This window comes from Vanessa atalanta, chromosome 13, assembly GCF_905147765.1.
Source record: "Vanessa atalanta chromosome 13, ilVanAtal1.2, whole genome shotgun sequence".
In the NCBI taxonomy this organism is placed as follows: domain Eukaryota; kingdom Metazoa; phylum Arthropoda; class Insecta; order Lepidoptera; family Nymphalidae; genus Vanessa; species Vanessa atalanta.
In genome coordinates this window covers 5,358,718-5,384,393 of record NC_061883.1, presented here as the reverse complement: position 1 = coordinate 5,384,393, position 25,676 = coordinate 5,358,718, and the positions used below count along the sequence as shown (strand labels likewise).

Below are 25,676 nucleotides of genomic sequence, written 5' to 3'. Positions count from 1 at the left end.
TCATACCAAATTTCATAAATTTCGGTTCAGTGGTTTAGCTATGAAAGAGTAACAGACAGATAAACCGAGAGACAGGGTCATTTTCACATTTATAATATTAATAAAGAAAATATATAGATTAGTAGGTAGTACTAGTATAAATAAGCAAATTGTATGGAATATGTAAATATAAGGATGTTAAGATTATATAATCATAGAGTATAATAAATTCAGAAACTTAAAGTAGGGATCAGTGGATTACCCATAACAATTTTTTTCTTGTATTTTGTTTTTGAAGGATCTTCTCTTGTTTAGTGCAAAATATTCTGCCAATGCTTCAAATAAGAGAGAAGACACGTACGAGAAGATTAGTTCCAATATTAACTTATTATTATGGATATATCAGAAGATATCTGAAACTGTTCAATAACGATAATTATTGATTATAGATGTTTAAATTAACCAAATTTAAAGACCTTTTTGATGTATTTTTACAAAAAATAATATGAAGCGTTTTCGTCTGAATATCTGAATATTTTTGCGTTGCTTCCTTGTTATAATTTATGGGATGAAATAATAACGTTATCACCAGCATAAAGAGTTACATACTTCAAGAGTTAAGCTTTATATAAGTTGAAAAAAAAAGAATACATACACATACAGAACTAAATTAACTTACCTCAATAATTGAATGATTTATAACATTAGTTTGTTAAAAAAAAACACTAACTATATAATAGAAATACTTTACATATAAAACTATTGACAAGCTAAAATAAAATTTGTAGTGAATAAAAAAATATTAAAACATCGAATTCCTCCGTTCTGACGTATATGTGTACGACAATTTTGAATTTTATAGACTAACTGTGTCTACTATTTAGTTTTGATTTTTTATTTTCATATTTTAGATAAGGCAAACATATTGTACTATACAGTCACATATTTAGTATTGTTTTAAGGTTAAAGTAACGATTTAATTGGTAGATTTTTTTATTTGAAAATTCTCTGATACCTGTAAATTGGGCCAGCTTGCTAGGCTATTATAATTGGGTGAAATTAGAATTGAGTGTTTTAGTCACAATAATTGCAGAAAAACTTTAATTCATGACCTCATGATCTACATATAAGATTTTTATTTATTTTAGAACTATCGATTATGAATAAATCGTTTTTCTTGTGTTCTATAAAAATAATAAATATGAAATGATGATGTTCCTTTTTCAAATGGGCATTGTAATCTTTTTCAAAGATGGTTATTTATTAAAGTTTATGTGATTCGCAATTATGCTGAAGAACAGTTGAATTGCTTAAGAATAAATATAGAATTATAAAATTAGCTTCGACTAAAAATATTAATTAAAATAGTAAAGTAATTAATTTTAAGGCCAGACAAAATTATACTAAAAAATGCATTATCGTTACTCATAGCAATAGTTCATTTCAGTCACTGTTTATAATTTTAAGCATTGTCTTTTTATTAAACACAAAATAAAGATATCTTTATTTTGTGTTTAATATTCCCATCTGGAAATATTCCCATATCACTAATTGATACGAAATAAAACAACTATTATTCAAAAAACATTTTATTTTCGAGAGAAAAATCGAAATGTTTTTTTAAACATTTTACGTCACTTCATTTTATTAGATATCTATATTATATATTTTAATTCTTATTGATGAATAATGTGTAAACATTGCAAAATATAAACAGAAATATTTTTTACTAAAGTATTATCAGACAATAATGGATTTATAAATAATCATCAATTAATTAAAACAAAACAATTATTCGATAATGATTAATTTAAAAATAAAACATTTAAGAAAAAAACACAGCTTTGAAACAATATAGGACCAATACAAACATAAATTCAATAAATACTATATTATCATCAATATAAAATCAATGAAAACGAAGATGATGAGTTAAAATAATTATCAAACTAATGTCACTTGCAATAGGCATCGTATATTTTTACATGTTTCCAAAATAAAATAATTCTACAGTCTACGTACACAAATGAAATGAGGACGGATATTATTATAATAATTTGATTATAAACACGTATTTGGTCGGCTTAATGTTTATGAATATATCTAGTTATTATGGTAATCATTTGAGAATCGCTAGTTTTACCACGACCAATTAGGACTGAAGGGACCAAAATTCCATATATCCGGAAGACCTTCATGTGCTTCATCATTAAAATCACTTTCGGACCATTGAAATGGTTTTAATTCATTTTTTTTAAGCATTTCTAGTGACTCCTTTTCAGCTTCTTCTTGTTGATGTTTCACAAGGTCTCTGATTTCTAAACCATTTATCATTGGCACATCATCAAACTGATCTGTATATATGGAAGCAACATTGCCTTTGTTTATAGGAACATCGGTCTTATTGGATTTCATAACTTCTGTAAACGGTGGACTTGATATTGCTATGAATTCTAATGATTTTTTGTTGGCTTCTCCTGAAAAATAAGTTAAATATTATTTATATTTTAATTAATAACATTATCTACATTAAGACCTTAACTATAAAGAATTCAATATAACTTATGTTTCATGCATTTCCTTATGATCTCATTCATTCGACCGAATTAGTAAATATATATTATCTGTGGCAAACGAACTACATATATATATGTATATATATACTCTACCAACCATAACAGGAAAAACGCCGATTTAAACAACATTTGACAGAAATTGAACTATGGATTTGACAAAATATGTGTTTTTAACGTCGACGAAACTTAACGGAAATTTTTAATAAGATCTTCTTCGATTAGAATAGGCTATATATATATATATAAACATTTGCAAATGTTATAATGATAATAATATTTGCGGTCTTAATTATTTATTTTCGTTTTCAACTTACCAATAACGACTTTAGTATCAATAATGCCATATGCCTCCTTATATTGTTTTGCGATGTCTCCGCGTACTCCAAGTACTGACCAATACTCTGCTTCTTTAAATATACAGTTTTTGTTATCTTTACAGTTCATAGAGCTTGTGTCGTTGATTGCGGATACATTGTTAGTTCGCATTAGTTTTAATATGCTATCTAAAGTTGACGCATTTTTAAAGCCTTTGTGGAATATGATAGCTTTCGGTGATTCAGATTCAGAAAATATGTTTCCGTAAGCTTCTTCCATTTTTGGGATGTGAGTGTCGTTTGCTATGTCCTGTAAACAATATAGGTACATCGTTAAATACAATCGTCATCATTTTAGAATTATTATCTTATTTCATCCAGTAGTAATAACTCGCTAACAAGTGCTATTAATTTATAGTCTTACCATAAAGAATGGTAATCCATAAGTAGCCCAATAGGTTTTTTCCAGGAAGGCGTCAGAAAGATCAGCGGAGTGGGTCCTTCCAGGCACTTGTTCTATCAGCCACAGTAGACCTTTAGCTCGCCCGCTGCCGGCACGGTGGACAATTGTATGCTTTATGTCTCTGCGAAATATAAAAAAATAAAAAATAGTTGTTATTTTCCAAATAATTATTTTAACCACGAAATTAACTACGTTCGTTTAAAAATTAAATGATTGTTTTTAGAATTGATTCTATCACAACTTTAACTTATATTTTATTTTTAAAATAATAATTCAACTTATTATTTATTTTCTCTTTAAATATGCTTTTGTTAAAGGGGCAAAGTCGAAGCTTAGATAGTAGCTTTCACGCTGCGAGACAGCTTACATACATATCGTTGTGTCTAAATAATAAAATATAATTCACCCAAGAAATAATTCAAATAATATATGAATGCATGATTAAATGTATCACATTATACACTACGAATTATATTATCAAGTTCAAAAAAATATTGATTGTAATTTATCGATAGCGACGGTGATGTTATTCTGATTCAGGCTACGGTGACTTTTAAACATACTGTACAATTTAACGTGCATAATTGAAGGGCCAAATCTGAATGAAAATCTGTTGATTAATTAAGCTTAAATAATACAATAAGATGACGGTATTCAATAGAAAAACTTACTTGTTAACCTTGCTTTCCGTAATCATTTCCTTCTTCTCAGACTTCGGTACATTAATTTCTTCGCTCGTGTTCATGATTTGGTTGAACTTGTTGAAGTCGACTACGAGCCACTGTTTGCAGCCTGTACCGGAGTTACTTCGAGCGAGAGTGCGGCCCCAGGAACTGACGTTTGAAGCGAGATGGTTAGCGGCTGTTATGCGAGGACCAATAGGAACCTGAAATATGAATACAGTTAATAACAGTTGTTCGTAAAAAATATATTGTCTCGTCCAGATATAATAGACAAAGCAAAGGTAAAAGTTATTTGTCAATTTATTTATTTACGTTAAAAATACGATTATTTTATATTTAATGTAATTATACTAATTATAATAATAATCAAAATAAATTAATAATGCTGTAGGGAGATTTCCACAAACAATCGTGCAATTTCTACTTTTAATATAGTGAGGGAGTTAATCTGACGTGAAGACAACCGATTAGAGAAATATAAGGCGCAAAATAAACGGCTTTAAAAGAAGGCTTTTAAAGACTGTCTGAGGCAACAGAAAGTAACACTACCAAGATATCAAAATTTCGTGACAGCAAAATTGAATTCAAACTTTTATTTGCCTGATCCTAAATATATAACCTGGAATCTCATGAATCGTACCCGTATAAACCAGCAACAACAGAAATTAATCGTTTTATGAAACAATAATTTCCAGATATTATTAACATCGAGACGACACAATCAAGTTTATCGTAGTCATACGTTATACAAAATGACACGTCGTACACGTCAAGATACAGAACACTAACAACGCTATTTACGATAAACAAACATACAATTATGACTATACTTTCTATTTAAAACAAAATATTCAATCTAAATAATTGTAATAACACTTACTTGTTCGGTAATATTAACATTTTTCCACAGTTTATTATTGTAATTTTTCAATGCTGTTCCAGTAATAGCTAAGCGATGATCCACCCCCTTGATGACATATAGTTCATCCTGACTGGTGACGGAACCCGGGTAACCTGCGAAATCCACTGAAGACCCAGGCGCTAAAACAGAATCCTTCGACGTACGATGATAATTTAATTTGTACCTCTTCATGATTCTGGTCATTGATGAATAGCTGAAAATAAAAGTAGTAGGTTAAGGCCAGATTAATTAATTAATGTTCATGGATTCACGATGACGTATTAAAAGATCAGTGGTTTTAATTATCGTTTCAAAAACTGACGGTATTTGAAAATAATAGAACTTATTATAAAGATATAAAATAAAAAAAGAAAAATATATAATTTTGGACGTCATTGTAAAAAATAAATGTATGCTCTTTTATACAAGATTATATAAATTATATATACATATATTTTTTTATTTTGATCTAAATTTCATCACTATATATAGTCACCAGTACACCAACCTAAAATCTACCAAATTTAAAAACTACTAATTATGTCATTACGTGATTAAGGAAAATTTTGTCTCGACCATGTTTATATGGTATAATTGTTTTTTTTTTTGTGGTTAAATTAGTACCATTGGGATAGTCTTGGCCTGAATTTGTGCCTTTTCAAGGTTTCATATAATACATGGCCATCGTCAATATATTGTCAAAAGTTTGCCGATAAAAATCAAAGTCACGTTTTTCAATAAAACGAATAAAGTACACGATGCAAACCAAATTGCAATCATAACACGAACATCATAACATACCGAAACAGACATGCGTGCACCATGCCTGCTATTGTTCTATTGTTACTTTGTCTTACCTGCCAGCGACATCCTGTGCTACAAACAGCTTCCTCATAGCTGTCCCATCCTCTGATGTTTCATTGACAATTCTTAAAAATGCACTTGACAATCCAGGCATAGCGCTTATTTCAGGATCTTCTATGGAAATGTTCAATTTGTGCTGTAATTCATTCACTTCTGCAATGGAGTTCAGCCAATATAGGTCGGATATATCGGTGTCATATTCATTCATGCTGCGTTCTACTCCATGTTTCCATCCAGTATATATACCTCCGATTTGCGTGTAGTACAGCGATACCTGCAAAACGAATCAATAAATACATTCTAATTTTAAATATAAACCATCATTTAGGTTTAGACACATTAAAGTAATTAATCTTTATCCAGTGGTAAGTCACGTACGTATTCAGTTAAAATGCCTAAATATATATATATATATTGGAAAAGCCGAATGCTTACTTTGAGGTATTAAGCGATAAAATGTAATATTTTATTGTTAAATAAATAAACAGTTCAATTGTAAGGACTATGCACTTGCAAATGGACATGACACTGGCAGGGCTATATATGATGATAAAGTAAGCCATATATAGCCAATAATAAATAGCGCATACTGCTAAAATGTATAACAATAAATTAAGAACACAAAGTACCTACTAGGTTAATGGAACTTGGTAGATACCTAAGATACTATATGTTTACATACTTTGACGTAAACAACGACTAAAAAGCAACATAATAAAATTCCTTGAAAAAAATCTTTGTTTCTTTGAGTTTACGATGTGATTCATTCCGGTTGTAACTGATAAAATAATGTTTTAATCTCAGACCGTTTTAGTATAAAAACATGGAATCGTTACAATGAACTTACGTGGTATTAACAATACTATACAATCAGTAAAACATAACAACGCGCTTAAAGGAATCATCAATGAAAATTAATATCATACTCGTAGGTAGTTTATACGAATTTAAAACCAATAATATTTTTATTAAACATAATAACACAGGAATTGTTTAAAAAAATAAATTTATGTTACTGTAAGTGTTGTTGTTCTCTATAACAATGCAAAGTTCTTAACTTATTTTAGTAGATACGATTAAGTATGAAAAGTTTAGTGATATACGTACTTACATATCTTAAATTCAAATTTACAATATATATTTAATATTACAATTTTCTAACTTCTATACTAAAATTGAATCAAATAATACGACCATATTCATGTGGTCACCAAAATCTGAAATAGTTTTATTCGTATAAAAACTTACGTGGTGCCAGAAAGGATCAGACGAACTGCGTTCTGCGGCGTGAGTTTTCCATATATTTGCAGATTTATCTAAAGCATCTCTAAGTTTATCACATTGTTTTTCTAATGGTTGGTCTTCACATTTAGCTCTTATTGTGTTTTCCAGATGCATGTGGATTAAGTACCAAGTTAGAGCTCCTTCTACTATGCCAGCCGCGTAAGCTTGTATTTCGTCAGGATATGAACCATCTGTTTCCACTTCTAGGAGTGACCATCTTCACAAAAAATTGAAAAAGACATTAAATAGATCTCAAATTGTTTGAAAAACTTAAAATAGAAAGAGTTTTCTTTTTAAATATTGTATTAAACAATAAAAAAGAGACATTTAGAACAAGAAATCCTAGTAAATTCAGTCGCCGGTTTGACGTTCTATAAGTCCATTAAATAAACTATGTAAATCATTAATACACTACTGGAAGACATTCTGAATTATTGAAGTTGTACAAACTTCTTAGTCTCATCGTATAACCCTTTAATCATTAAAAAATACTTGTAATATACACAACACATTTTGAAGTTGTACTGACCCCGTAGTCTCAATGTCCGCTCTGAAGTACGCTCGAGCCACTCCTCTCGCGATATCCTTTAAATCGTTGCTCTGACCCCAGTACTCAATACGATATCCGGTTTTCTCTGAATAGAACACGGTTGCTGCATAATTTCCGTCTTCCTGAATTCTAAAATAACAATAATAAATAAGACAACGTATTCATTATAATATGCGCAGTTATGTCGTTCTTCTATTCCAACACAACTATGAACAGTTTCACAGCGTTGGTAGGTAAAGACACGTCTGGTCATAGTCTAGTGGATTATAAGGCCGCAAACCTCAATATCCTGATTTCAGAATCCAGGCAAAATAAGTCAGGCTATTAAAAAAGTAGATATTCGGAATCTTAATGTGTTTACGTGCCCAGGAGAGCACGTAAAGGCGTTGATTCTGCGCCTGAAATATTTTCGACCGTGGCGAATTTTCTGTGCCATCGGATTATGATATGAATATACGAAACAATACCAACTATCGATGCACTCATGTGTTATTGCTAGTCTCCTTTGACTATATTGACGGTGGCCGAAATTGGTCCGGAGAATATCATAATTATCATTCTACGACCAAACACTATTATTTTTTGTCTACCAGGCTCGACTAGGTAGGTGGACCTTCAAAGCAACGACTCCTTATAAAAAAACTTCAAATCTTCAAGCTACTTTCAAAAATGAAGATGTCTTAAAACATACATAGTAATATCCGAAATTAAACTGAATCTAAAATCATATGCGGTGGTGGAGGAGTACAATATATAGCTACTGATTTATTTACAAAAATTTTATGCTATAATTGTGTAAACAATTCGGTTTGAGGCAAAAGTATAAATCATAATGCTCCGTCATCGTAGTCCATTATAAAATCTAAAAATATTTTTAAATAGATCTGATATTTTATTTATTTTAAAGTTATAAATAAATTATTATTACCTACACGAATACGAGGCGCAGTTTGCGTCAATACGGATATAAAGTATGATCTACGGTTTATTTGTAAAGCTATTTTAACAGCACAGTAAAATGTATTCGATGTGTTTATGCAATATATATTGCAATAATTGACAGTAAATTAAACGTGATAAATGCCTAGTGATGCGAAACGAACACGTTTGATCCTGACAAATTAAGATATTCCTAATACAAGCTTTAGCTTAACTGAATACAAAATTACAAAATACGCCAAAAATCCTGACTCTTTAAATACATTTAAAGTTTATAAGTGAATTATAAGATAACTTACCTTTCTATTTGTCCAACGAATAGCGCTAAGATTGCGAGGACTCCGAGAAATCCCAAAATGTAAGAGCTTATTTTTGTCTGCATCCAAGACGCGCCTACGACTTTTAAAATTTTACTCATTTTGCTCTATTAAATAAAGAATGAAGTATAAATAAGTTATAATATGAAGAAAATATTTAGAAATTTAATAATAATGAAGTGACAGTGCGTGTAGATGATGTTTTCCAATAGGAGAACGACCATCAAATTTGTTGTTTTACACGGCGTTCAAGGTTCCTGTATCGCTCCGACTGATGCGCTCGGAGTCGACATTGGATTCCGCTGTAACGTTGAGGTGAACTTTCACACCCGATATTATATTTATTTTCTTTAAACCCTGGAACAACGAAAAAATTTTATTATTATCTTATTCATGATACAATGTATCTAAGCAATAGGAAATTTTTAAACCATTGTTAAATTTATCAGAATGTGTAGGCAAATGTTATTATTTAAAAGTTTTCTTGTCTCTCTGCGATTAAATCGTTTAATCGTTTGACGTTGAAATTATTTATTTTAATATTTTATAAGATAACAACAAAGGTTTTATTTTAAGACGAAGCTTAATATATTTATCATTTACTGTCATATAAATAAGTATATAATATATAAATAGTAATTAAAAAAAAACGAAAATAATTTAAAAATATATATTATATATTTTTTAAATAGGTAATTTTATTTTTCAACGAATACATTTTGGAAACCTTAAATTAAGGTATATCCGAAATTAAGCTAGTTAGGTCAAATTCCGAATTAAAAATAGTCACTCTAGTTGACTCCATCAAGCAGCTCAAATAAGGAAATAATGTAACAAAGTGAATATACAATGTTAACAGGAATTTTCATTGCGTTTTATCGTAAAACAAAATTTTTTTTTTTTGTTATAATATATTATTTGTAATTCCCAGAACTTCATATACTTACTTTTTATTTATTTGAACTTGTTTTAAGCATATATTAGGATTTTGAATTAATTTATTAATAATCACAATACACGATGATGAAATAGTTCGTATGTTTTGTTCGTATGTTCTCACAAATACAACTAACAATTTTATTGTACATCAGTAGTCGGTTGATATTTTGTTATCATAGTATCAATAAAAGATAGTCTTGGGATTGCGCTTTCTATGTTATCTATTGAACGTAACTAAAACAGGAATTAAATATTATTATATTAGCTACAATCCTTACTCAGTATCCATAAATTTCGATTCTAAAGATTTATAATATGTAGTTTTAATATTATAATTAAATTAAATAAGTATCACTCGTATTTAAAATTATTAATTATTTTTTTACAGCTTGGCTATTACCTTGTATATAAAAAAAGTTAAATGAGCCTACCTGCTCGAATAAGTTTTTTTGTTAGTTAATATATTTTTTTGCTTATATTTATTATTATTTTCTACTCAATAGAGTATTTAATAACTAAGTTGGTTTTTCATTATCACTTCACTCCTAACGTGAGGTAACTGTCGGGACGGCACGAAAGCGGCCAGCCTAGTCTGGTCCTAACTAACACTAGAAGCAAAGCCCGTAGCTGAAATCGTACACTGTACCTACGATTTTACACGTGTAGCTTAAACAATCGCCTAATAATACATACCCTATTTCTACTATCTCTAACAATAATATGATCTTTTATCTACTACAAAAATATTGAGACCTTAGACATGAATTACCAAGCTATCTAAGTGTTTAAAAAAAATTAAATTTGTAGTAAATTATAGAAATGATTTTTTATTTTCAAAAAAATCAAAGTTTGTTTATTTCATTTCTATTTGCACTGTGCAAACTGATCTAAAACCAATTTTCAATTAATAAAGCACAAGGATATAAATCGAAATATGTAATTAGTATGTCGTAGCTTTATCGTCGTTCAGAAACCAATTATATTACTTAAGAACTTATTAAATAATTAATCAATTTAATTTAAAATAAATTAAGAAGATTTAGCCTTTATTTATAATATAAGCAGATGTAAGAAGCCTTGGAATATGGCCAAGCACTATTGGTCAGAAATGTAATATTTGCGGTTTTATGTCGGTTTCTACACTTATAAAGACGATAATGCAATCTACACATTACATGGGTATTGGGTATGTATCAACTACTTAGTCAAATAGCATGATTATAAAATAATTTTAAGAGTCAATACGAAAATTATTTTGTTATTAAATTCGACAATATTTTATAAAGATCTTTGTAAACAATGTTATAATTGTGTAATTATATTTTGTTGACTTTGTAATTTACTGATTTGACGTAATAAATAGGAGAGTCAAGCAAGTGCTGTGTCACTACAAGCTCGTTTATTATACGTATAAAAATTTAAACGACGTTACTAACAATTTTTAGCATGCATTAATTTATTTGTAAACATTATTGATCGATTTATTTTAACATCAAATTTTTAGAAAGTTTATGTTTAAGGCAAACATAATCTCGAATACTTTAAATTCAATTTAAGTCATTTAAATATGATAATTTATTAAATTATTAGTAATTAGTAATAGTAATTATTAATGATAAGAGATGTAATTAGGGGAGTTGTATTAGTTTTTATTTTGATATTAAATTAATTTGAATATTTTATTATTTAATTAAAAAAAAATATGTATTAATATAATACGTGTTACTGTACCCGAATTTAAAAAATTAATATCTCTATTATGACTTGTTTCAATATCAAAATCTTTTTACATCCATAAATCCTATTCACTAATAGTTACAAAACAAAACTAGGTAAATGCAGCCATACTAATAAAATATACAACATACCTTTCTTTAATATAAAATAATATTATTTATATAAGTGTATTATTTTATTAAAAGTGTAATAATCGCTTTATTCGCAACAACATATGTATGGTAACTATTGAATTTTAAAGAACTTCTAAATTAATAAACTTCGGTTAGGTTAGATTACGCAATTAGAGACGTTACTTTTTATTTTTATTTCAATTTCAACATATAAAAGCTTTTTAATCTCAATAGTATACAATATTTACTTATAAAAAAATATATAAATGTGAAAGTTAGTTCGAACAAAGTACAAGTACGGTGCTTCTCTACTTTGACACGGTATCTGTAATCTGATCCGTCGCCTATAGTTAGCCGCCTCTAGGCGCCATGGCAACACGGCCGCGTTGCAATTTATAATAATATAACACTTCCTTTATTAAAGAATATAGTATCATTCCCACTGAGCCAGATACACACATCAACTTAATACATACATTTTTGCAACAATATCATATTTTTGGCTATTACTTTGGTCCGAGCTAGCGACTCTAACTTATAAAGATCTAATGTGTTAAGGGTTGCCTCAGAAATAAAAATATGAAATTGTTCAAATATTAATTTTGAACTTCAACCGTTATTTAATAGCTTGCATAGAGATTTGACATAGAGTTCTAAAATTAAGATTTTCTTTTGAGGTTACTTAGTAGACGGGCCATAACGGCATCATAACTTGAAACACAATATATCTTACAATTTTTAATACAATTATCTTTAGATTGCGTTTTTTTTCTTTCCAGGTTAGAGAAATATTTTTTTCTTGCTAAGAGAGTTACATTTTCTATTTACCCAAAAATGAGTATCTATTTATTATATTATACATAAAAAATAGGATGATATATATAATATGGAAAAAAAAGGAACATTTTTTTATAGCGATTAATTGTAAATTATATTATACGATTCTAAATCTTAATAAAAATAACTTTTTTGATATATGTAATAAAAATATTTAACTTTAAGTTATCAATGAATTAATATCTATACTACGGCATATATCTATACAGTAATATCTAATAATATCTATATCTATACAAGAATACAGATTATTATTTCGGTTTTGCGCCATAGATGTGCATGAAAAAGGCGAATATCGACCATAGACGATTTATATTAAGAATTGTTTGTTACGTTTAAAGTTAACATAAATAAGACTTGCCAATAGTTCGCCGGCAACGAATACGACGTAAACACTTTTATATTAAAATATATTAATATCAAAAGAAATTTCAAAGGACGTCCATCGAATACGTAAACATATCTGAAGTAAATCAATACTGACCGAAGCCAGAACATACATTTGGTTTTATAAATTTTACGATGATGTTCTCTTAGTAGGATGTATTTCTGAGAGCTGGCGTACGATGTTTAACGAGCAAAGATATTATTGACATTCACGTGTAATGATATATCAAAATAAAATAACATTTCATAGATACAACGAATAAAGTAATAAATTTAAATAAGAACAAATATTAGGATCTAATTGTAAATACAGAGGATTTGTAGTGTCTAAACTAGTAGTAGATGCTATTAATAAATAATAATTAATATATCAGCTACTTCTCGCTTTATTATTTTCATCAACATTGGAGATAGCAACAAATTATTTAAGAGAAAAACTAAATAAATACAGATTTAAATTGGAATTAAGATAAAGACGTCACTGTGGACCGTTTAAATATTTACTCGCGCAAATATTTGCTGGAGCTAAACTTTTTGTTTTAAAACTTCAATGTGATGTATACTGACGATACATTGTTGTAATATATAACAGTTATTACGTCAAAAGAAAACATAAATCGTGTGATCTAGTCAATAATATTGAATAACTGTCGGGATCAATGGATCAATGAAGTGCGCAGGCGTGATATTGCGTGTTATTTCAGTAACACATAGGATCTTAGTATGTTAAGTATGCTTATTGCTTTGGCGCCGTCTACCGAGATAAAATAAATAAGGCATATTCTTCTAATATAAAAGTGCGAAAAATAATTAAGACACCTATGTATTTAATTGTTAAATACAGAAAATTCTCATTACAATTTAAATATTAAACCTTATGTTAACTTTGTTTAACACTCGTTTAAAATATCGATTAATAAGAGATAAATTCAAACAATATTTTGATTTATTATTTTTAAAATAAATTATAAATATTTTTTATTTTCTATTATTATTATTTTAAAGTTACGGATATATATTTGACTGATACGAATTATTCAATATTTAATTAAGTATTTACACTGATACCTATGTGCACAAAATTTTTCAAGATATAATTCATGTTTGCTTATACATATTCATAGAAATTCTTATTCCACTAGCTGTAAAGCAGGAAATAAAAGCCGTATGAAGAACCATCTAGTATCATGACAATGAGTTGACGCCATTTCATAATAAAATTAACAAAAATCCTTTCAAAATTAATTTTAGGCTGAATGGATCAACGTATAAGCCGAGATAATTTGTAAGCAAAAAAATCTGGAGCATTTCAACGGTTTTTCTGAAGTGAATTCAACGAAGGACGCAGGTAGATGCATACCGACATTTTTAAAAGTGTGTTCATATTTGAGATATTTTACAATAACGATATTCCTCATTTTTGAAATGCGTATTTTATAACTCCTTGCAATTTATATTTCAAATGTACTAAGTGTTCAATAGTAATTAAAATTTAAAATCAAAGTTTCGTATAAATATAATATACTAAGTTACCTTTAATTTAATTAACATTTATCAGATAATTAACAGTCAAGTCAAGAAGTGTAATTAACGGTATTATATAATGTCAAGCAATTTATTGTTAGTTTTATATAACAAATAACAACAACCCGTACATGCCCTACAATAGGGCAAAGTGGCCTCAGAAAAATAAGGCTTAAAGTATATTCAGTGCGATTTGGTGGATATACATGTGCCACAATACAAGTCTTTTAGCCGACAGTGGAGGTTATCGCACCATGTATATTATGTATGTTGCCTTCACTGCTTAGCACAAGATTAATAATAAACATAAATTAAGTATTTAAACTTGAGAGATAAATATTAAGTGCAAGTTTAAATTAAGAAGTTTTTTTTCCTCTATGTAAAAGTAAAGAGGAAGAGGAAATAATTAAACCAATGTTAGTAGCTAATATAAACACATTTTAAAGTTACTTCTGTTAGGAATGCGACTCGGATAAACTTGAGACGAACATTATTAATATTATCAAACGAATATAATATGTAAACACGTTCATTTTCGTGTCCTTTTTAAGAATTCATTCAAAAACAAAAATACTATATCCGAGTAGTAATCCGAGAGATATCTATAAGGACGTACATATATTTTATAAGATCTTAATTACTTGTATCGAAAATTTTTCATATGACATGGAAAATAAGGCAATCAAGATACAAACGTGAGTACCAATAGTCCATACACAAAAGCTGATTTTTATATGCCAACCATTGAGATTTATTAAGATCCCAAGTAAGGCCAATTAGATGCTATTGTGTTTTTTAAATGGCAGTATTAAGACTGAGAGCTCGTGTTGGATTGCCCTCCTTCGGATTATGCGAGAAGGAGATAAGGGATGTGTGCAAAATCCTTAAGGAAAATAATCATCAACATATGTGGATGAAGGAATGAGGCAGTGAATAATAATGTTTCAAGAATGGTGCCATAATATGAACGCGTTCCGTATTAGCCTAGAACGTTGTCTAATTTAAATATGTTATTGACCATATGACGTTATACGATTACTGATTCTAATTGAATGTATAAAAATCCTTATTGCTTCTGCGCGAAGACGGAACGAATAACCGTTTACGAATGAGGTTGTTCGGACATTTCAAGCGCGACGAGTTGTAATCTCGGCCGACTGGATCGACATAGCTTAAACCGCATATTTTTAAACAAAAAAATAGTGGTCAATGGCAGGCGACCGTGATATTGGAACTAAGTAAAAAATACATTTTATACTTTCGTTTTTATGGCTTCGCACATCCGATTAAAAAACAAAAGGCTCATATCACTCTTGTGTCTGTCTGTTCGTCTGTCAACGTCTATTTTTTATAGTATACCTCGGTTTCGCTTTAATCTATTTATTCTGGCTAGTACAAATAATAATTATCATTTAACGTATTGGCCAAATAATAATTAGTACAAACCAGACCCATGCCACTTTACTATTAGGATATCTCAAAGACTGTATTGATCGATATAGAAATTATTATCACAAGTAACAAATATTTTCATTAAAAAATTAATAGTTATTCCATTTTGAATATTTTTTCATAATTTAAATTAAATGGATTTAAAAATAACCTTTGCTTGTATAATTTCAATTTAGTAAAGAATGTTTCAAACCTATGGACATACTCTTATTAGTACTACTAATTAAATATGCATCATTAAACTTAAGTAGTTTTCAGATACTGTATAATTCTGCAAAAATTGTATTAAGGACATCATTCAGGCTTAAAATAGACGTCGGTTTAAAAAGTTGCATGGGTGAATGCACTTAAATGCATGCATGTAGTGAATGCCCCCAACGGTGAACGGAACACCATCAAAGTTCATTGACCTAGCTACTGAATCTCCGATCTCACTCTTAATTATTATTAGAGTGGTGAAAGTGACAATTGAATACGCGGAATAAGCCCTACATAGAAAATTGACTAGCTACTTTAGTTTTATTGAAATTTTATTAGATTCAGTAGAAATGTCAACAGATGCATCTTGCATTGGTTGTAAGCTTTTGAGTATACGCGTTTGAACGTACGGCCTATATAAGGACTTGAAGAACGTTGCCCAATACCGAACAAATTCATTGTATGCACTATTTGTGTCACACACACTGTCATTTAAAAATAACCAATCATCATGTGCGACATATATTTCCAAACATCTTCGTTTTTTTTTTATGGCGTTGGTTGTCGGACGAGCATGGCACCTGATGGCAAGTGGTCACCACCGCCCATAGACAAAGGCGCTGTAAGAAATATTAACCATTCCTTACATCACCTATGCGCCACCAACCTTGGGAACTAAGATGTTATGTCCCTTATGCCTGTGATTACACTGGCTCACTCACCCTTCTAACCGGAACACAACAATACAGAGTACTGTTATTTGGCGGTAGAATATCTGATGAGTGGGTGGTACCTACCCAGACGGGCTTGCACAAAGCTCTACCACCAAGTAAAAGTTGTTTCTTTTTAATTAAGATCGTCTATTAATATTTAATCGGGGAAATGTTTTTTTATAATATGTATCTACAATTATTTTTATATAGTCTGTGTAATATAATAGCCGTGTATTAAAGGTGTTTTTTTTTCAAAAGACCGTGCTACTGTGACTATAAAACGGTTATTGACTTGAACCTTGACAAGATTAGATAACATTTTGTGTCTGTTACAGGAAAACATAATTGCTTCGAATTAGCAATCAATTACTTTTAAGTTAACCTCAATCGTTTCAATTGAATTTAGTTTTAGGTAATATTCGTACTAATATTATAAATACGATACTACATGTGTTTGTATGCTGAAACATATTCAAACTGATTCTAATCAAAATACATATTATATAGATACATATATGTAGTCACAGTACATATTAAAAACATGTTATAAAAGTATATTTTATACAGATCAACAGAAAGAAGCATTTCAAATTTGTCACGTTCATACGTTCCGATTGATTAATATGTAATGTTACTAAGATATTTATTTTCCACGAACACATCTATATTAAGAATTTCGTGCAGGTCTACGATAGACACGATCCTACCTATCCACAATTATAAATCGTTAAAGAATAATTATTTTTTTGTCAATAACATTTATTCGCAAAATTCAGATATTCAAAATCGAGATATTCCGATTTTTTAATCCATAAAATTCAATGACGTAAAGTTCATCGGGCGGCCATGATTGAAGTTTACGGGTGCGTTCAGAATACATACATTTACACGAAATCGAAAACGGATATCAGGTTTACTATCTCAATTTTAAAACTCCTTTCTCTAAACTACCACTTTGGCGCTTTAGCCTTTCTTCCTTTTCACTGACGATAATATTCTTTATACAAGTAGATTCTCATGAGCGCTTTTGAATCGTCAAGTTACAAGAACACTAATATAAAAGGTATTACCAGGTCAGAATTTTAAATGTAGATTCTGCTTTTTTTAAATGAAATTCATAGTCAACTATGAATATTTCTACAAACACATTTTATATCTGTATACTTTAGTTATCTTATATTCTCAGCTCTAAATGTAATAATGTTAAATATTAAGAAAACACACATACAATTATCTATTAAAAAGTTCTACTATGTACTACTTCCATCTTTATTAATATATATGGTTGTTTCAACTATTATAGGTACATAATTTTATTGATACTTACAGCGTCAGTGGTGAGCCCACAAACACAGAATATAGGCGTTCTCAACCCATCGGAATGAAACTGCTGATGACAGTGGCGGTCGATAATAGACTTAGACCGCTACTGATCTGTAAAAAGATAAAATATATTAATTACGTCGAAACACTTAGCAAATACATAAATTAAGTCATAAATGGGGAATGTATTAATTTAGACATTTATACGAAACAAGTAAACGATAATTTTTCAGCCCTACTGTCGATCGCTGAACGGTGGTAGTGTTTAAATATTGACAATTTTAAAACGCTTCATTGTGAAGTTTACTTAAATAAAATTTAAATAAAATAAAATTTTATTTGATAAAAATAAAAAGTAATTTAAATTAGGTAGTCTTAATTAATCTACTTATGATCGACAAATCATATTAAATTCGAAAGTTACCTAAATGTTTAATATTTCAAATAGAATACATTTTAATTATTTTATTTCTAACTTATATAAAATTGTATCCAAAAACCTTACTTTGATAGTTGGTTTATTCGTGTTGATGACAAATAGGTATACGGTATTGCTTATTCAAGATGTTTGGACCAAACTAAGCTAAAGTGTGACACCCAATAAAAAAACACTCAACAATAAGATCTTTGCTCACCGACAAATAAAATGTACAAAAGAATCCGCTTCATCATATTATTACAGTGTTCCTATATTAATAATAGGTACGTCTTAGCAACAAACTGTTATTTCATATATTTTGAGCACTATAGCAACCGTAATTGGAATAAATACTTCGTGAATTAATATAGATAAACAATATATAAATTAAAACAAAGACGGATAAGTTTTGTGTTTTTATTTAAAAAGTTATAAGTATAATAAAAAATCTTGTCAATAAAATACAATCATTAAAATCAATTACACTAGGATAGGTTATACACAAAAGTAACAAATCCACTAATTTCTACCTGGTTTTTTTTATCTAAATGAGATATTATTAAGGTATTACCATTATAATAACAAAATAAATCTTTTATTATTTGTTTGTTGAATATCTGTGCTTTACTGTATTGCAAGTTTTCATTATTTTCAACGCCGAAAATGGCCGTATTTTTTAATTGCGTTTTAATACGCTTTATTTTCTTGTACTATAAAATATTCGTTGGCACAATCCATTAAATTTAATACAGATTCAAGAAATTAGGTATTATGTGAGTACTTATAAACTGGGCGGTAATTCGTAACCTTATAATTTAATGAACAATATGATCGCCTGCAAGCATTTAGACTGAGCGATAAGATGGTCGATTATTCGGCCCGCGCCAAGGTGGTCTTGTCTTTTAAACGATACGGTCTTAGTTCTCGTATATTCTATGAAATCAGCAGGTAATACAAACAAAATAACAAAGGTCAGTATTTTGGTCATTAGAATAAAATTAAAACAAGACCATGTTTATACAATTTTTTTTATTGAGTTAATGAAATTTTAGAACCACAATATACTTTTTTAAATATAGAGAAAAACATATTATGACATTGAATCAGTGAGAAAATTTTAAAGATTAAAAGTGTAATGTAATGATCGACTTAATTAAATCAGAAACAATTTATGTGTACTTATAATCAATTCGAAGCAACAAATATGAATAAAGCAAATAAGTTTGTCATCTTTCAAATATTGTTGAATCTTTTTAAATTATACAATAAATATATATTTATATTCGTTTTATTAGTAACAAAACTCATGTTTAATTAAAATCGATTCGTATGAATAGGTGTCATCCTTGTATCCATGATAAGCATTTACTTTGGAAATTCTACATGTTTTCAAACTATTAGAAAACAATAGTATAATTTGTACAGAAATGAAAAAGAACACTGGAAGAGTGTTATTATAGATATGTTAAAAACCTAAGCGTTAATAGCGCACCAGTGGGCCAAGTTTCAAGCTTTTTGTTTAATTAAAAAGGTAAATAGGAATCGTATAAATAATTGTAACGATTCCACATTTATTAAATAAAGATTTTCAAATGAAGGCCAAGGTTCTCTCTGAATAAACTTTTAGAATTTTTGGGTCTTACGGTTTAAGATTGCTTGTACGTCTCACACCTAAAGCGGATTTTCAATTGTTTTGATAGAACATCGACTACAAGATTAAATATTTTTTACGTTTTTCACGTGTATCTACCGAAATTATAACAATGCCAAAAGCATTTTGCAATATCTTGGCCTTGCATACCCTAGTTTCACCTTAAGATCGGCGATCAGTTTCAATTTAGTTTTGTAAACAAAAACATAGTCTTTAATGCCTTTGGTCTATACGTAAATTAATATTTAAAAAATATGTAAATTATCTGTAGAGGTAATTTTATTTTATTTATTATCTGTAGCATATTTTGTATTGCAATGAATTTAATAATATTCTTATATAAGTATTAATAGCGTAAGGATCGCCTTACGCTCTTACGATCGCCTTGCGCCTCACTGAGACAAAAAACGTTTTGTCCCAGTGATTATGGGACGATAACTTAAAATTAAAGATGGATTATGATCTTATTTTGGAGAGTTTCAGCCGTAGATATGCAGAAAATTAAAGAGGATTCTTGATTACAATTTACTAAATTGTTACGATTTAACAAAGAATTAATTTTAGAGAGCGGAATAAAAATACTGTCCGAGAAGAGAGTGGCGCTATCGCTGTATTAAAAAACAAATATAAAACGTGCGAATAGACGATCAGATCGTCAGTTTACAATGAAATTAAATCAAAACAAAATCATAAGTTTTGAAATTTGTAAATATCTGTTGAAAAAATGCGAAATCTCGCGTGCGACTCACTAGTTATTATTAATACACATTAAAAGTTTACTCATACATTTTTTCTTGGCAAATAGGTAAGCTACCAATATAAATACTACTATAGAAAAAAAAAACTTGGGAGAGTGCGGTGTAGGACAAAGATAATAATTATTTTATTAAATATTATATGATATTACTTTGTATATGAATATTTCGATATGAAACCTTAGCAGGAGTTTGAGAGATATCGAAATAAAAAGGATTGTACAAATTAAATTTGTGTGACTTGTCAGTTGTCATAACTTCTATGATTTCGCAAAAATGCTTTCCGTGTTTTCTCCATCTCATGTGATACTTAACGCCATATGCCTCAAAATTGATTGATTCGGACAACAACTGCCTTCGGCTCTGACGTGATTGATAAAGTGTCACTCAACACACTATTGAATAACAATTATCTTAAAACAATACTAAATACCTACAGTAACGTCATATTGTATATAAAGACGCTATAGTCGTTTGAAACAGTTGACGCGGAGAGATCAATTAGAATAATAAATGTTGTTATGTTAAAAATCTACTATATATAACATACAACATATAATATGCCACTAAGAGAACTTAATAATTTTATATGAATATAAAAGGAAACGCAGGATGAACAGCGGTTTTTTTTAAACAGGAAGTATAAAAAAAGAGTACACAATATTTTTAAATTTAAAAAAAATCTAGATACAACAACAATGTTGTTGCACAATTAAAATAGCAAAAAAATAATGATTTTCCCCCGCCAACTTATAGGAACTAAGTATATATTATCCATTCGTTATCCATCAAACTTTATCTAAAATCTAAAAGTTGGTAGTGACAGATTAAAAAAGCTTTTAATGTATTGATAGAGTTATCAAAATAATGATTCACCCTAAATATTTAAAAATAAAATAGTTATTAAGAAATTACCTATTAAATTATTTAAAAATTTTAACCAAGCAAATAATTATTCAGATAAAATAAATTAATTGTGGGAAATAATTACCAGGATTTTTTTATAAAGTGAGTGTCAAAATATGAAAAGCAGAAAAGTGATAAGTATAAAATAGACTATACTTAGTGATGTGTATTTTTAAATTTAACAATGAATTGTAATGGATATTATAATTATAATAAATATAAGTAATTACCAGTGAATACCGGAGGTTTCTTCTGTAATGGACAACTCATTTCTGAAACCTCTTTATATGCAATAAGTAAAGCATAACTAATTGTTGAGTATATTCATTATAAAAGATAAACAATGGAAAAAAAAATTATATTTATATAATTAATATTTGAATAAAGCGTACCTATCGCAATATTTTTGTGTACGCATAAGAATTAACCGTACAAATTGGATAATTAGTAGTACCTAGTATTGTAGTAAGTATTTATTGTGTCCATATAAATCACTGTAACGAGCTTTTTAAATTATGTATTTTAAGGCCCGAAAATAATTATTACACTTGAAATAAATTCAGTATTATACCCTGTACAAGATAGCTTGATCTTTTTGACAGATGTAAATTTTTCTGATCGACATAACTTTGCAATGACGAAAATTTATTTCCTGATTTAATGATTTTAAAAATTATAAAAATATTTAAAAAAATACATATGATACAAAAGTTCCTAAAGATTCAAGCGTTATCCGGAAATTTTAAGACTTTTTCTATTATATATTATTGCTTCAAAGTAAAATTTAAATAGAAACGCTGAAAATAATAAACGCTTGTACAATGTTATATCGATAGGCAGGAACTGCTACAAATATAGATTACAAAAATCCTTATTAAAGATCATTGTTAAGTTATTGTTACGAACGGGGGTCCTCTTGGTTGGGGTTTCTTTAGTTGTTATAACTCTTTTTAGAAAATAAGTTGAAAAAAAATGAATTCTAATTTGAATTACGAATTCCATCATTCCAACGACTGTTATATATGTTATATTTTCTGTTTCTCATCACTAGCCCGTCTGTCAAAAAGATCAAGCTAACTTGAACGGGGTATAGCAGACGTGCTGCTGAGAAAATTTATTTAAGAAAAATGACATTTAATAGCGCGGCAAAATTGCGAATCTTTGTACGTCTCATGCCAGAGATGAATTTAGACTATATTTAGTGATGTCTGTCTTATAAAAACATCGTGTCGCCTTATAGAAACATAACTTATATATAATAACGGTCGCAGTAACTGAGAAAAAAAATGCAACAAGGACATAAATAAAATATGATTTTCCTTAAAATGGAATTTAATTAATTCCTTTCAAATAATTGAAAATAAATATTAAAAAAGAGTGAACTAATTATCGATTATCGTTATATATACACAATTTTTAGTACAGCAATATCAATTTCTTTACTATTAGTAAAGAAATCAGCAAACTTATTGCTGTAACGATAATTAAACATGAATATGTTCTAAGACATAAACTACATCTAGCTGTTTTCCTTGTAAATAATTGCATTTAATGTCGACAGAATCGTAAACAGTTTTGTATTCAGTATCATATTGGATACAAATAAGATAAGAAAAATTATGAATAGGTTGTGATTCAAGGAAAGATTATAGAATCGTGTAATAGCGGTATTCTATAGGTTGATAAAATACTCAAAACAGACAAGTGATTTCCGGAATTTGATATGTAGAGCAAAATTAAATATTGATTTCTATTATGCACGAGTATATGTATGTATAAATGTTTTTTGTTTACTTTTACTTTCAGAACACAGAATTTTTGCTTTCTATTTATTAAGAATATACTCATTACTTAATTTCTAATGAATTAGTATGATTACATTTTAAAAACTAAAAAGTACGTATGCCATTTTTTACTCGTTTAGGTACTGATTGGATGCATTTTTGCTTTACTGGAAGGACTATTAAAACAGAAAATATTTCTATTTGGTATTGGTTATATATACACGTCTAGTTAAACGTCATCATTTTAGCAGCTTCGTTAAAATTAGTTCAAGGGTTTCTATACTATTACATATTTTCCAGCGAAAGTTCGGACAAAATCATATGTCTAAGATTTGTAGAGCAGTGAAATCTTATTGTTTTCTGAGAGTGACACCTAGCATAATATAGTAAGTAAGACTTTCCATTATTTTGTAACGTAACTTTTACCTTATTTATTATGCCTTGTCGTTGAATTGTAATATTCTTAAAAAATGATTTGCCAATATTGCCAGTGACTAAAAATATTATCAAGTTCAGGAGCAATTTTTAAAAACCGGTCTCCCCAACATACCCTAATGCGGAATTATTGAAATAATGTTTTTGTCAATTTGTTTATTGTTACATAATATTTTATTATTTTTTTTGTAAGCATATAATATAATTGTAAAGTTTGATAAATAAAATAATATATAACAATTTCATGTTATATATTAGTATCATTATAAAATTGAAATAGTTGCTATATTAAACTATGGAAAAATACAATAAGTAGGTACACATTTCCATAACTTTATATAGCCATGAAGTCTTATCTTACGCACACAGTTTTACCACAGATAACGTTAACAAAACCCATTGATAATGATTAAGCCTTGGCAAGTTATTTGTTAGTGCAATTATTACGTACATGAGAATTACAGGTAACAACTAGAACTACGTCAGTTGTGAAAATTCCAATAATTCAAGGTAGACTACAAAGATAACAATTTCTTGAAATAAGCAATTGTTTTTGTAGCGGCTGGACCAAGTTTGTCCCGTTATATAAGCATAAAATATATTCTTTTAAATGTTGTTTTTTAATAAATATATATGTACTATATGAGTAGTTAGGTTTGCTTCGCAACGCGTTCTAAATATAACACCACGTGTTCTTAATAGTACGTGGGGACATTGTTCGGAACCCGATTCAATCCGATTGGGGTCAAGTGCCTCACGTCTAGAGTCTAGACGGTAGTAACCCATCGAAAAATGACCATTGGTTTGAAACCTTAAAGACTCCCCTTGAATACTTGGCTGTGAAGTAATGATCAATTTATAGTTTAGCACAGATTATTTAGCTCGATTTACGAGGAAAAGTCTTGCTTAGAAGCTCTATAAAGACCACAGGTTAATATCCGTGGATGTAACGGATGCCGTGGAGAAAGTGTAGGTAAGTAATGAACGAGAATGTTGTGAAATTTGAATAATGACAAAAAACCGTAAAATAATACGAGTTTAGTACTCTAATTGACCTATTTGCATTAAAACCTTTGTATTGAAAGTTGTGCAATATGTCCACTATGACTAATGAAAAATTATAAAAATGAAACTTACGTTTGCATCGATTTTCCTCTCGAAATTCTGGTAGCCTTTGACTTAGGTCACAGCAAGGGGACTACATTTGAATAGGCACTATTAAAGGGCTTTCGTGCGAACTACAATGAGCCCTGTAGAGACACGACCGCACTTGGTTACATCGAAGTGACGATTACATTAACCGTGTAGCGCGCTCGGAAATGTCGTGATCGCAAGCGCACGACTCTAGTATCTACGCTAGCCATTAAGCCATACTTAATAAATACGAAAATGCTTTGTATTGCCCATTTTTATTTTCATTTTAAAATGTTAAGTGTGTATAAAAGAAAAGTTTAGTAGAATCAAAAAGTTTCCAAATTTTCCTAACAAATGTTTACTTTTATTTCTTTATATAGCTTGGGTCAAAAACAAATATAACTATTACCAAAATATATATAACTGTCTAAATAGTTATTATTAATAAGAATAAAAAACCTATTTTATCGTATAAAATAATATTCATAATTATTTGTTTA

At 28.9% G+C, this 25,676-nt stretch overlaps 1 protein-coding gene across 1 annotated transcript; it reads right to left on the bottom strand.

Annotated features, from left to right (window-relative positions):
- Positions 1-1,786: 1,786 nt before the first annotated feature.
- Positions 1,787-25,348, bottom strand: LOC125068075 (putative phospholipase B-like lamina ancestor). Its single transcript, XM_047677066.1, has 11 exons — positions 25,180-25,348; positions 18,098-18,204; positions 8,853-9,227; positions 7,594-7,743; positions 7,029-7,281; positions 5,774-6,054; positions 4,896-5,130; positions 4,004-4,218; positions 3,294-3,453; positions 2,870-3,179; positions 1,787-2,456 (listed from the first exon to the last, which is right to left on the bottom strand). The coding sequence occupies exons 3-11, from the start codon at positions 8,969-8,971 to the stop codon at positions 2,119-2,121; spliced, it is 2,061 nt and encodes a 686-aa protein (XP_047533022.1). The 5' UTR covers positions 8,972-9,227; positions 18,098-18,204; positions 25,180-25,348; the 3' UTR covers positions 1,787-2,118.
- Positions 25,349-25,676: the final 328 nt, after the last annotated feature.